Source organism: Neodiprion fabricii, chromosome 3, assembly GCF_021155785.1.
Source record: "Neodiprion fabricii isolate iyNeoFabr1 chromosome 3, iyNeoFabr1.1, whole genome shotgun sequence".
NCBI lineage: Eukaryota > Metazoa > Arthropoda > Insecta > Hymenoptera > Diprionidae > Neodiprion > Neodiprion fabricii.
Window position 1 is genome coordinate 40,334,095 of NC_060241.1, and position 13,714 is coordinate 40,347,808.

The 13,714-nt window shown below is 41.8% G+C and overlaps 1 protein-coding gene across 1 annotated transcript; it reads right to left on the reverse strand.

The window, feature by feature from the left end:
* Positions 1-2,874: 2,874 nt before the first annotated feature.
* Positions 2,875-8,196, reverse strand: LOC124178336. The gene has a single exon (XM_046561576.1). It carries the CDS (start codon positions 8,194-8,196, stop codon positions 2,875-2,877), a length of 5,322 nt encoding a protein of 1,773 aa, XP_046417532.1.
* Positions 8,197-13,714: the final 5,518 nt, after the last annotated feature.

Sequence of the window (13,714 nt, forward strand, 5' to 3'; positions counted from 1 at the left end):
ATATTATACATTGATGGAATTGAATATAAATACATTCATCATTATATATATATTCGGCCGGTCATTTGGCCATTCTCCGAAAGGCCCATGCTGTAGCTTATTTTAGCAAAAGAACTACAGAAATAGAGTCGCGATATCATTCGTATGAATTGGAAACACTTGCTGTTGTGAATGCTATTAGGCATTTTCGTCATTATTTACATGGTAGACAATTTACAGTAGTTACAGATTGTAATTCTCTCAAGGCATCTCGTGCAAAACTTGACTTATCCCCAAAAATTTATAGATGGTGGGCATTTTTACAGTCATTCGACTTTGATATTGTTTATCGAGAAGGAAAAAATCTATCACATGCAGATTTCTTTTCTCGAAATCCTTTACCTGAGAATGACAAACTGAATGTTGAAACTGTTGAGCAAAAACGTATAAATTTTTCAAAAATTTCTCACGGTTGGTTACAAGCGGAGCAGCAGAAGGATTCCGAAATTCGTGATCTTATTTCTAAATTAGAAAACGATGAGCTTGACTCAAATGTTTCTAACACATACGAACTTAAATCTGAAATTTTGTTCAGAAAAATACAGCGAAATAATGACACTCGTATTTTACCAATAATCCCTAAAGCTTTTCAGTGGTCTATAATAAATCATGTTCATGAATCGATTATTCATTTGGGATGGCATAAAACTTTAGAGAAGGCTTACCAACGTTATTGGTTTTCTAATATGTCCAAATATGTCCGAATATTTGTCGAAAATTGCATTACTTGCCGAATTTCCAAATCTACTTCTGGTAAAATTCAAGCTGAATTACATCCAATCCCAAAGAGTATTCCTTGGCATACTCTTCATATTGATGTTACTGGAAAGCTTAGTGGCAAAAGTAATATTAAAGAATATGTTTTTGTGTTTATTGATGCCTTTACTAAGTTTGTTTTTCTTTACCATACTCTTTCTATTGATGCTGTAAGTGCTATAAAAGCTTTAAAATCAATCGTCACATTATTTGGAGCACCGGTTCGTGTGATTGCTGATCAGGGGAGATGTTTTGCAAACAAAAATTTTCGTGATTTTTGTGGTTCCCGTTGCATTAATCTTCATTTGATTGGTACTGGTACTAGTCGAGGCAATGGTCAAGTCGAACGTGTTATGAGTACACTTAAAAATATGCTCACTTCTGTTGAGGTTGATAATAATAGATCTTGGCAGGATTCTCTTGGAGATATTCAACTGGCACTGAATTGTTCCGTCAGTAGTGCGACTAAAGCTACTCCTCTGGAATTGATGATTGGTCGCGTAGCCAGACCGTTGAATCTGTTACCGATTACTGATTGTGAAAAAGAAATTGACTTATCGGAAATCAGAGAGCGAGCAGCCAATATGATTGAGATTAGCTCGCAAATTGAAAAATCGCGATTTGATGCCCGTAGGCAAAATTTTTTAAATTTTCTGTTGGGGATTATGTTTTGATTGAAAATCACGAAAGAAATCAAACAAAATTGAATTCAAAATTGAAAGGGCCATTTCGTGTTATTGAAGTGTTAGTCGGAGATCGGTACATTTTAAAATCTCTAAATTGTAATCGAACGTATAAATACGCTCATGACCGTCTTCGAGCAATGCCTGACTGTTCTGTACCTTCAGAATTGGATATTGATTTTGATAAATCTTCTGAAGAGTCATTGAGTATTCAAGGTATTAAATTACAAATTTAATGTGTCATTTTTGGATTAATAACCTGTGACGTCCTTGTTGGCGCACCTGTTATAAGAAATTTATCAGAATATTGGAGTAGGAAATGATTTTCATTCCCTTTGGTTTGAGCTTGATCCTAGTGCACACATTCATTACGCTTATTAGTTGCAAGTCAAAAAAAAAAAAACCTTACTCATTTCGGTGAGCGGAGATGGCGCAATGTAACGGCTAATGGTGTGGTGCTGTCGCATGAGGCGACTGTGTGTGGAAATGTTGATGTATGGACGGCTTGACGTTGTCATACGGTCACATATGTGAAGCCCAATTGATAATTGGCAATGTGTGTGGAAATTACATGTTTGGATAAAAATATAAGTCTCATGAGAGGAATGCAAGTCTTTTGAGAAGATTGTAGTTCTTGCTCTTGTGGAAAGAAGATGATTTCTATGAAATGGGGTGTTGTCAACAGTTTGTCACCGGACTTGTTATTTAGTACGGAATTTGTTGAAACTTATGGATTTGTTAAAGCACATCGTCTCTGATTTTTGGAACGGTAATATGATGAGGTTGACCGAACGGTCTAAATATCTTTTAATTTCTGTATTACAGCACACGAGGACGTGTGATTGTCAGGATTAGCCGTGTGAAGGATAATGAAATGAATAACGAGAAGGATTATCACCGCTTTCTTCTATTCGGTCTCCAGAGAAACTACGGCAAGGATCAATAACAGAATAAAAATAGAGCATTTTGGATCTTGTTATAAACGTTGAATTTTAAAAGCTTTGTTCAATAAGTTAGGTTCCGTTTTTATCTTGTTGTTTAGAGAAAAACTGCGAACTCTTAATTCGAGAATGACGCGAGGGAGAAGTGACGGGATGCTTGGGAATGTTGCAACAAATTATAATTGAGTACTCGACACGTAAAATAATACTTCATTTATTAACACATGTTCCTCGATTGAGATATAGTTTCGGACAGAACGTGGTCATCGCGACAGCTCCGTTGTTGGGCGAAGCACACGCAACATATACAATAAACATGAGGATAGAAAAAACAAAACAAAACAAGTGTGGAATCGGCGAATTTTGGCGTTGAAGCGATACTTTGCCATAACATTCCGCCCGCCTTGACAAGCTTGAGGAAGATTGATAATGATGTAGAATAGGCAGAGTATCGATTAGTCCGCAGGAGTGTCCTTCGGTTTGTCAGTATCAGGACTCTGTAGAAGGCATAGCTTGACGATTGGTCGTTTATACGTCGAATGCTGAGTACGGACACTCACAACGCGAATAAGACCATCTTTTCCGGGGTGCAGCTCGACGACTCGGCCAAGGGCCCATTTGGTTGGTGGATATCGCTCGTCCTTGATGAGAACGAGAGAATTAATTTTCAATGCGTTCGTGCGGTAATGCCATTTTGCACGCAGTTGCATCTGTTGTAAATATTCCGTACTCCAACGGGACCAAAAATGCTCCAGCATTTGTCTCAACAACTGCCATCGGGATAACCGAGAGGCTGGAAGATGGCCGAGAGATGGTTCCGGGATGGCATTAAGAGCGGAACCGATCAGAAAATGTCCCGGAGTGAGCGCATAAAGGTCTGATGGGTCGTCTGAAAGTGCACAGAGCGGGCGAGAGTTCAAAACTCCCTCTATCTGTGCGAGTAACGTAGCGTACTCTTCGTACGAGAGTCGTGAGTCGCCAATGACTCTTTTGAGGTGAAATTTTACGGATTTTACGGCGGCTTCCCACTTTCCCCCAAAATGAGGGGCAGAAGGGGGGTTGAATTTCCATAAAGTTCCATCGTTTGCTAGAGAGGTAGCGATAGTAGAGAATTCTTTGGACGTTGCTTTGAAGAGTCTTCGCAATTCCGCGTCTGCGCCGATGAGGTTTGTCCCGCAGTCACTCGTTAAGGTCTCGCAAATCCCTCGGCGGCTCGTGAACCTCTTGTATGCTGCTATGAATCCCTCTGAGGAGTAATCTGTAGCCATTTCTAAATGAATTGCGGAAGTCGAGAAGCAAACAAAGACGACTATATATCCTTTGTACGTTCTGGCACCGCGACCACGAAATGTCCGTAAGAAGATCGGACCGGCGTAATCAACTCCGGAGTTGATGAACGGGCACACTTGACTGAATCGCGAGGGCGGTAATTGCCCCATCAGTTGATACCCGAGCATTGCGCGATTCCGTATACACGTAATGCATCGTCGTATGAAGCTACGGACTGGTACGCGGCCTCCAACTACCCAGTATTGGCTTCGGAGTGTGACGAGGGTAACTTGAGTACCCCCATGGAGAGTTTTTCGATGAGCTTGGTCTATGACAAGTGTAGTAAGGGAAGCTTCTTGCGGTAGTATTAATGGGTGCTTTTCGTCATAGTTGCATGGAGAGTTGTGAAGACGGCCGCCAACTCGCAGCAAACCGTTGGAGTCGACAAACGGAGCCAGTCGCAGAAGACGGTTGGATCGCGGAAGTTGTTTTTCTTCTGAGAGAAGTTGTATCTCTGCGTTAAAATGCGCTGACTGGGTCGCCTTGACCCAAAAAAGACGCGCATGCTCAAGTTCGACCGGCGTGAGAGGATTCTCTCTGTTGCGGGCGTCCTGCCTTTGTAGAAATTTTCGAGATGCTCGGAAACACCAAGCGGAAACGTGTAAGAGCTTTGTAAGGCTGGAATAGCGTTGTACGAGGTCCCATATGATGGTGCGATCGTCGGTGTTGACAATGTGTGCGTGTAATTTGCGGAGCTCAAGGGCGACCTCTGGATGGACTGGTGGATGCAATGAGGGCCACGATGATATATGCTGCGACAACCAAACGGGCCCATTCCACCAGAGGCTGTCTTCTTGTAACTGCCGCGGGCTAATGCCTCTTGACGCGCAATCGGCTGGATTTTCCTTGCCCGAGACATGGTGCCATTGAGATTGGTCAATTTCTCGAATTTCATTAACGCGGTTGCGGACATATTCCGTCCAACGAGACGGATCTCCACTGATGTAAGCCAGCGCAACGGTGGAATCCGTCCAGAGGTGAATCGTGGCGTTCTCGAGTTCGAGTACTTTTCGAAGGTGCGAGACGAGCCGAACTAGCAGCACGGCTGCAGATAGTTCCAGCCGCGGAATTGTCACTTTTTTTAACGGGGCTACCCTTGTTTTCGCCGCAACAAGTGATACTCGGATGTCGTTGCTTTCCGTAAGCAGGCGAAGAAAAACTACTGCACTCAGGGCACTTTGTGATGCGTCTGAAAAACCGTGCAGTTCGACGGACTGCGACGCTGCAAGGTTTGCTCGACTACCGAAATAACGTGGCACCGAGATAAGAGCAATATCCTTGAGTTCTTCTTCATAGATTCTCCAGCGAGTTGCAAGAATTTTGGGAAGTGGATCGTCCCAATCTAGACCAGCTGACCACAGCTCTTGAATGAAAATTTTTCCACGAACGACAACTGGGGCGATCCAACCGAGAGGGTCAAAGATCTGGGCAACTCGTGAGAGAACATTACGTTTAGTGGGTTGAGACTGTTGTTGCTGACGAGGCGAGGAGAATTTGAAGGAATCGGAATTTGCATGCCATAGGAGCCCGAGCGCTCGCACTGGATTGTTATCTTCAATGGAAACGAGCTGCGATATGTCCCTCTTTTCTTGCGGTATCTTTTCGAGTAATTCCTCGCAATTTGAGGTCCATTTTTGTAAGTTGAAGCAGCCACTGGCGAGGCACTCGTTGATTTGGCGAATCTTTTCTGTTGCTCCTTCAAGGTCGTCGGCTCCTGATAGAACGTCGTCGACGTAGATTTCTCGTTCGATGATGTTCACTGCGAGGGAAAATCGAGATTTTTCGTCAGCTGCGAGCTGTCGGAGTACGCGTAAGGCCAGATACGGGGCGCTTTTAAGTCCATAAGTTACCGTGCACAGTTGATATGTTGATACAGGATCCTGTGGATTGTTTCTCCATAGAATTCGCTGCAGATCCCAGTCGTCGGGATGTACTCCGATTTGACGGTACATCTTCTCGATGTCTGCTGTGAAAACATACGCGTATCGACGCCATCGAGTGATTACATCTGCGAGATCATTCTGAAGCTTGGCCCCAGCGTACTGTAAGCTGTTGATTGAGATTTTGCGTGTCGTAAGTGCAGATCCATTAAAAACGACTCGAATTTTCGTAGTTGTACTGTTCTCACGCACCACTGCATGATGCGGTAGATAAAAAACGCGTCCCGAAGCTTGGTCTGGATTAGGCACTAGAGTCATGTGTCCAAGACTCTCGTACTCCGCGAGAAAGTCTGAATAGGCGGTTTTTCTTGCCGGATCTGCCTCGAATTGTTTTTCTTGACGCGATAACGCAAAGAGCGCAGATCTCCGAGAGTCCCCAGGATTGTCTGGGAGTTGTTTAAGAGGAATACGTACGATGTACCGGCCTTCCGGTGAACGAGAGTGAGTCTCGACAAAATGCTGCTCGCATTGCGAGTCTTCTTCGGAGAGTAAAGTTTCGCTATTTGAGGTTGTTTCTTCTTGCAGCCAGAAACGTTGAAGAAGGCTGAGGAGTTCATGATCTACGGAACATTGAAATCCGTATGCCGATCCCCTTTTTTGAGGGGGGTCCTGTGACGGAATTGAACCCGATAGGATCCAGCCAAGGGCGGTTTGCTGAGCTATGGGGCTTTGTTGATCTCCTTTACGTAATCCTTCCTCGAGAATCACGCTATAGGCCTCTGCTCCAAGAAGAAGATCAATTGCTCGTGTTGAGGACGAGTCTGGATCGGCAAGTTCTAGATTTTCTAGATGAGGCCAGTTATTTTTGAGTACTCGACAAGGGGGAACGTAAGACGTTAGTTTTGCAAGTATGTATGCATCTACGGGAAGCGAAAACGTTTTGACGCGAGACTGGATATTGAGATTGACAAGTCCGCGCGCACTGACGGTGCGCTTGCCACCGATTCCGCGTATAGGCAGCGAGGTATTCTTTCTTGGCAAAGCTAAGCGTTGGGCGAGTGATTCTGTGACGAATGACACCTCCGATGCTTGATCGAGTAACGCTCTAATTATGAGTTCTTCCCCAGTACGAGAGGTGACCTTCACGAGCGCGGTTGCAAGCAGTACTGGTTTGTATTGGATCGTACTTGTAAGTGCAACGTTTGTAGAGACGGAGGTGCTAGGCTGATCATCGCGACCCGGGATCGCCGCACCGTCAGTTTGTTTGCTGGGCTCAGGTGTTTCCGATGGCGACGTGGCGCTGAAACCGGGAGCTCGTTGCTCCACGGCTTTCGAACGATGTATCGTGGTGTGATGTGGGCCAGTGCACACTTGACACCGCTTTGCTGTCCGACAGTTTCTGAATTGGTGCGCCCCGAGACAATTGAAACACAAATTTCGCTGTACGAGAAGCTCGCGCCGCTGATCCGGTGTTCTGTTGCGATACTCGGGACACGTTGAAATATAATGCGACTTTGTGCATAAGGCACAATTTAGCCCTGAGGGTACGGCCGTGGACTGCTTTGATTCGTTCTCGTTCGCTCGGTTGATATTTGTTTGATGTACTTTCGCGCTGCGTTGAGGATTGGCTTTGGCGATTGGGTTAGAATGCGCCTTACGAGAGGTCGATACTCGATCGACGGCTTCCAGAGCACGAACACGGCTGAACAGGAATTGTTCGAGGTCATCGAATGACGCGGGGTCTGTTTGTGCTCCGATGTTTATTTCCCACGCCTTGAGTGACTCGGAGTCTAGTTTTCGCGCTGTCATGTACACGAGAATATGATCCCAATATTCAATTGGACTACCGAGGGATTTAAGCGCTCCGAGAGCGTCTTTCGTGTCGTTCAAAAGCTGCTTTAAGTCGACAGCTGACTCGTTATTTACACGGCGCGTCGAGAACAATGTCGCGAGATGGGCGTCGATCAGAACGCGTTTATTTTGGTACCGATTAACAAGAGTTTCCCAGGCGCGCCCAAAGTTGTCCCCAGCGACGGAAATATTTTTTAAGAGCAAGGACGCGTCTCCTGTCAGGCTCATTTTTAAATACTGCAGTTTTTCCACATTGGAAATGTCCTGATTCTGACCGACCATCACTTGGAATAAATCGTGAAATTCTGTCCATTCATTACACGACCCGGAGAATTTCGGTAAATTTATACGCGGTAGTTGTCGGGAAGTAAGGGCATTCCCCGGCGCTCCGTCGTGAGCAAGGGGCTCCGGGCCTCTCCAAGATTTGATAAGCACGAGCATGTCTGCCTTATTAGTGAGAAATGCTTCCTCGCATGTAGCATAGAGATCATCTGAGAAGTACGGAAGCTCTGCCCTTTTTTCGGGCTCGATCGTTGTCAGCTGTTCGTGAGCTGTTTGGAATTTTTTCCAATTGTTTTCAAGAGCCTCTATTCGTGTTTGACAGTGTATGGGTGTTCGCTTCTTCGACTCGAGCTTCTCGAGATTTATGACAGCTCGACTGATATACCCAAACAAATCGTGTTGTGTTGCGATTAGTGAACTCGCCGTGACGGGCATCGTTTTTGCTGGAATCTCTTTCGCGGAATGTTACCTTGACTGTAGCCTCGAGTGTTGACAGTGCCGAGAATCCGGCAGCGATGAGGTGGCACGAATAACTATTACTAGAATATTCGTTACAGTTTTAACTTATACAACACTTTGCACTGTTCAATAGTTCAGACGTCCGATTCTGTTTCCTCTTTCCCGGTTTTCTCCGGCAGACACTGATTGGAGTATACAGACACGCGTAAACCGAAACGAACCAAAGAAAAATGGGGAGGATTGAGTTTTTGGCGCTTACGATGCACTTCACTTTTCAGAACCGCGCCTTTTCGGCTGTTTTAATTTCTATGCGAGACCGAACCGAAAATGCAATCTTCCAAGACCCTTCCAATGCGCGCGCTCTCTCGAATCCGGCTCGAAGGACCAGAATATGTTTAGAGAAAAACTGCGAACTCTTAATTCGAGAATGACGCGAGGGAGAAGTGACGGGATGCTTGGGAATGTTGCAACAAATTATAATTGAGTACTCGACGCGTAAAATAATACTTCATTTATTAACACATGTTCCTCGATTGAGATATAGTTTCGGACAGAACGTGGTCATCGCGACAGCTCCGTTGTTGGGCGAAGCACACGCAAACATATACAATAAACATGAGGATAGAAAAAACAAAACAAAACAAGTGTGGAATCGGCGAATTTTGGCGTTGAAGCGATACTTTGCTATAACACTTGTAAACGAATAAAAAGGTGGTTCATCATGCGTCCCACACGCAAAACACAAAGTTCGCGAGTGTTATCTGGCCATTCTCCGACACATATATATATAATGATGAATGGATATATTCGCACATACTGCATGTAAGAATATTCTTACAGTTGTGCTCGAAGAGGCAGAACACTTTATATTCACACATACTACAGCACAAGAAAACAAATTTGAACTTACTGGTGATGAAAGGAATTAACGACATCAGAGTCAGGGCGGCTAGGTGGTCTAGTGGAGTAAGGCTCCGGTAAAGCATCGCTAGATGCCAGGTTCGATTCCTGGCTCCGTCGTTAATTTTTCGAATTTACCAGTTTTTCAAATTTATATCTTCGATAATAATTACATAACTTGCTACTTATTTTAAAATAAAAACACATTCTTGAAACTTCACTTATCGCTTTGAGCAGGCCTTGTGAAGGTACAGTTTTTTTTCAGATTCTTCAATCATGTCCTACATCGTGAAAATGACTCTAAAATAACGCTGCGACGCCACCGCGGGGTAGCGGTGGACGGCAGCCGGCCGCCCGCCATTACGTAGACGGTAGAGACTCGGCGCGCCGCAATTTCATGCGCATCGACACCTTTAATGATTTTTTACTCGAAAACGAAGAAAAACAACCCTCTGGAATTGATTCACAGGTTGTGGTACAGTTCAAGGAACATGTCAGAATTTTAAAAAAATTTTTTCATCGTGTCAGTCACTGTTTTAAAAATCTTTGAAAAATTAATTGTTGAATAAACAATTGATGACAACTTTTTTTTACCATTTCGTATTTTTTTTTTAAATTCTGTGGAGCCCTCCGCGTAATTTGAAAAAAAAAAATATATTGCATCTAACTTTTTGCCAAAGTTATGAATTTTTGAAAAAAGTGGGAGTCTAATTTGTTATTGTTAATAAAAAATCGAATTTTGCATTATGAGATTCGCGCTTTGGCACAAAAGTCTAACTCCCCCTACACAATCCACATGCCAAATTGAAAAAATATCTGAGAGATGACTGATCCGGTTGACGCGGAATAGCCCCTATATATTATGTGTAGTGTACGCGAGGACGCTGTGTGAGTATGAGAGAGTGCGTGGTGTATGGATAAATGAATGTCTCTCGTTCTCTCTTACCTGCGCGACACCACATTATGTAAATATTCTATAGCCTATTTTTTCATTACTATCTGTGACCTGCACTCGTGACGTACTACTTTCCATAGTTTGCGCCTTCTATAGAATTTATTCAGCCATACAATGCATAATATGCTCGATGCCTTGTTATATCAATTTTCTCTATCAAGATTACCGTCATGTTTCGCTTATACTGTTTCAATTTAATTTCTATGAGATCCTTCTCATACAGATTTCGTGATTATGTTTGTTAAGTTTAAACGAGTTTAATTTCACTTTTACCATTTTATATTATTTTTTATCATTTTGCGTTTGTTTGGTGCAAACCCGATCACGGTTGGGAGGTAGGGACGGGTTAGACGGGTCTCTGTTTGATGGCGACCTCCACGTGGTGAGACCTGGGAGATTGATGATATTTTCGTTGTTATATCATGAATTTGCTCACAGCTATTCGTTGCATTTTCAATTTAAAATGACCTGTGACGACGTCTGGCCGGCAGTCGTAAACAGTTACGTATTATTTTCGAGACTGTATTAGGAACAGCTCTCAGCCGATCAAGCTATGCTTTGAGCCGACTCAAGACAGTCCTGCAAATCGAACCCGACTATGAATACCGGCTGTTGGACTATTACCAGTCACGTGATCGCATTGCGTAGAAATACGGACGCCGGTGAATATAATTTTCGTTGAAATATCAAGAATGTACATCTATATCAACATACGTATGAGGAATTCTACGTCACGTCAATCAAAAAATGACCTCGTATTTTTTCGATCTATACATACTTTTTTTCACGTGAAATAAGGGAAAAAGAATCGATGCGCATTTTGGTGTCCGTCCGAATTACTCTCGTTTTCGAAAGTTACGAGACAATCGTTCAATTTCGATGAAAAAGGAGCTCGCATGTATCCGGTTCTATTCGACGTAAAGACATCGTTTACAGTCCATTCGGAAGGTGAACGCATAAGCTTTCGTAAAAAAAATGCAACGTTGAACATTATTGAAAATCCCAATTTTCATCAACAATTCAAATGTTTGACGATTTTTACCTCGTTAATGACAAGTTTTCGAATTATAAAAAAAACAGTTTCGGGTTCCTTATTAAATTCTGTATTACTAGTAAATTTTTCAAGTGGAATCTGAAAGGAGTCTACTTTTTTTTTCTATTATTCATCAGGCGCTGCGTCTTGCCGAGCGCGATACACCGGGCTGTTTCAAAGTATATGCAACCGAAAGCCCGTGAGGGGTGGAAGAGGATAGCGCGTCACCCGCCCCACTCCGGCGACAGCAGCTCGGCTCAGGGGGAGTTCACTCTTTACCCCCACTCTAAGCAATTTTGGCAGGCTGCAGGAGTAGGGCGCGACAAGTTACGAAAACAAAATTCTACTAGAAGTGAATATTTTAGAGTGGTAGAACTGCTAATAATAATAATGTGCACATGTGCAGCCGGAAAATAATATTCCGCCATTCTTGTATCCTATGTTAGAAGACCGTGGTCTGCGATTACATAATCACATTACTCGGTAGAGGGCGCTCTTAACATCCTAAGTAATGCTGACATGTTACTATACTCTAGCAAGAAATAACTATAGAAATATAGTAACTGCGAATTTTTCAATATTGTGTTGGTACAGTATAGTCCTGCAGCCTGCCAAAATTCGGTCCCATCTAAAAGCATTGAGTGAACTCCCCCTGGCTCGGCTGCTCCGTCTCACTTGTTTCTTTACCCTCTCTCTCGCCACGGTTAACGCGGGAAGCGGAGTGGCCCACGCTTTCTGGCTAGGCAACGCCCTTAACACCCTGGCAATAACACCAAAAAACTGACACCCAGTTGATAACATCAGAATATTGACATCCGCAATATAACACCATAGAACTTACACCCTGAGAACAACCCCAAAAAGTTGACACCATGGTTATAACACCAGAGAATTGGCGAACCGACTATTTTTTCTTATATGAATATAGGTATATGCATATATGACACATGAGGTAGGGTTTAAAAATAAAATACAGTGATTCATAAGATAATCGAAGTCAATATATAATTTCTGTTATAGAGATAAACACCAAAGATGTGCTTTCAAATATATACATATATAAACTTATTTTTGCTCATACATATATATAATCACACGAACCTTAGAATAATCTTACATATTATATATTTGATATCAAAAGTACAAAACTTATTTTCTCTTTAACAATAGATTAGCTAAACAATAATTAATTATTATTGTTTGTACTTTCCGTTCTGCGCGATAGGAACTTTCCAATACCGTATGCATTTATATAAACATGTAAATTGAGTGACATGAAAAAGCGTAAAAACTAATAGTACAATATATAGATTATAATTATGATAATGATGAAAATAGTAGCATATAGGTACGTTTAAAAAATATGACATTTCGGCACTACGAACAAAGTAGTTTTGTGATAACTTTGATGAAATTCATAGGCATACTTATGATTCAACAGATTTAGATCGATTAAACTATAGGTCTTTATAATTTTGGGTTCGACTACAAAAACATGGTACTCATCACTAAAATATTTTGTTCAACATTTGGTACAAATAACGAATGGTACATTGTGATGTACAAAGATATGAGTGATAACCTGAAATAGGGGTATATCCGTCTGTTCATCAATATGGGTTGCAATTAAAAATCCCACTTTATAAAGAAATCTAGAAACTACTTTTTTCACCACGAATATTCTATCGGATGGATTAATTTGAAAATCGCTTCTCGCTAACAAAAATTCAGATATAAAATTGTCATACCTATCAAATTTGCCTCCGCCTGTGCCAATAACATTTCTTTCTTTTGTGTCTTAGGACAGGCATTGCGGAGGAAGATCAACTGTCCTTGCGCACTTTCCTCATTGTGAGGGTACACATTTTTGGGGGTTCAGCGTTTTCTTTCTGCTCAATTTTAACTTCTTTACTTGGCACTTGAGCACGTCTATTGAGGGTGCGCAGTCTCCTGGAGATGTAACCTGACCGGTCTTCAGGGTCATAGAATATTTCCTGAAATTTAAATCAGTAAATGCTAGATAGTTTTATTAACACATGAACAATTCGCTACTGTATATGGTCCTGTAAAAAATATCGGGCTAAAGTTTTACTTATATATAATTAAGAGCATGATTGGGATTTCGAAGTATTAAAAAAAAATTTGTAAAAATGCTAAAAAAAATTATAAATTAAGAAAAGTTTTTGAAACAGAGAACTTCTATAGTAGTTACTTCGACGACAGAAACTGAAATTTGTTCAAATATTCCCGAAACTGACGAATTAAATTGAAATTGTTTGAATTATTAACAAAAAACGTTAAAAATAGTGGGTATTGAAGTTTGACAGTGAATATCTTCTGAACAGTGAGGTATACAAAAAAAATTGCAAGAGACCTTTTTTGTAGAGAATTCAATTTCCTATGAAAATATGAGTTGCACGTATTATAATGACGTTTTGTTGAAGAGTTATAAAATTCATAAAAAAAAAAGACATCTACCTTAAAATGATCAAACTTTAACCTTCAATAACTTCTGAACAGTGAGGTATGCAAAAAAATTTTAAGAAACCTTTTTTGTAGAGAATTCAATTTGCTACGAAAATATGATATGTGTTTTTATTTTTATA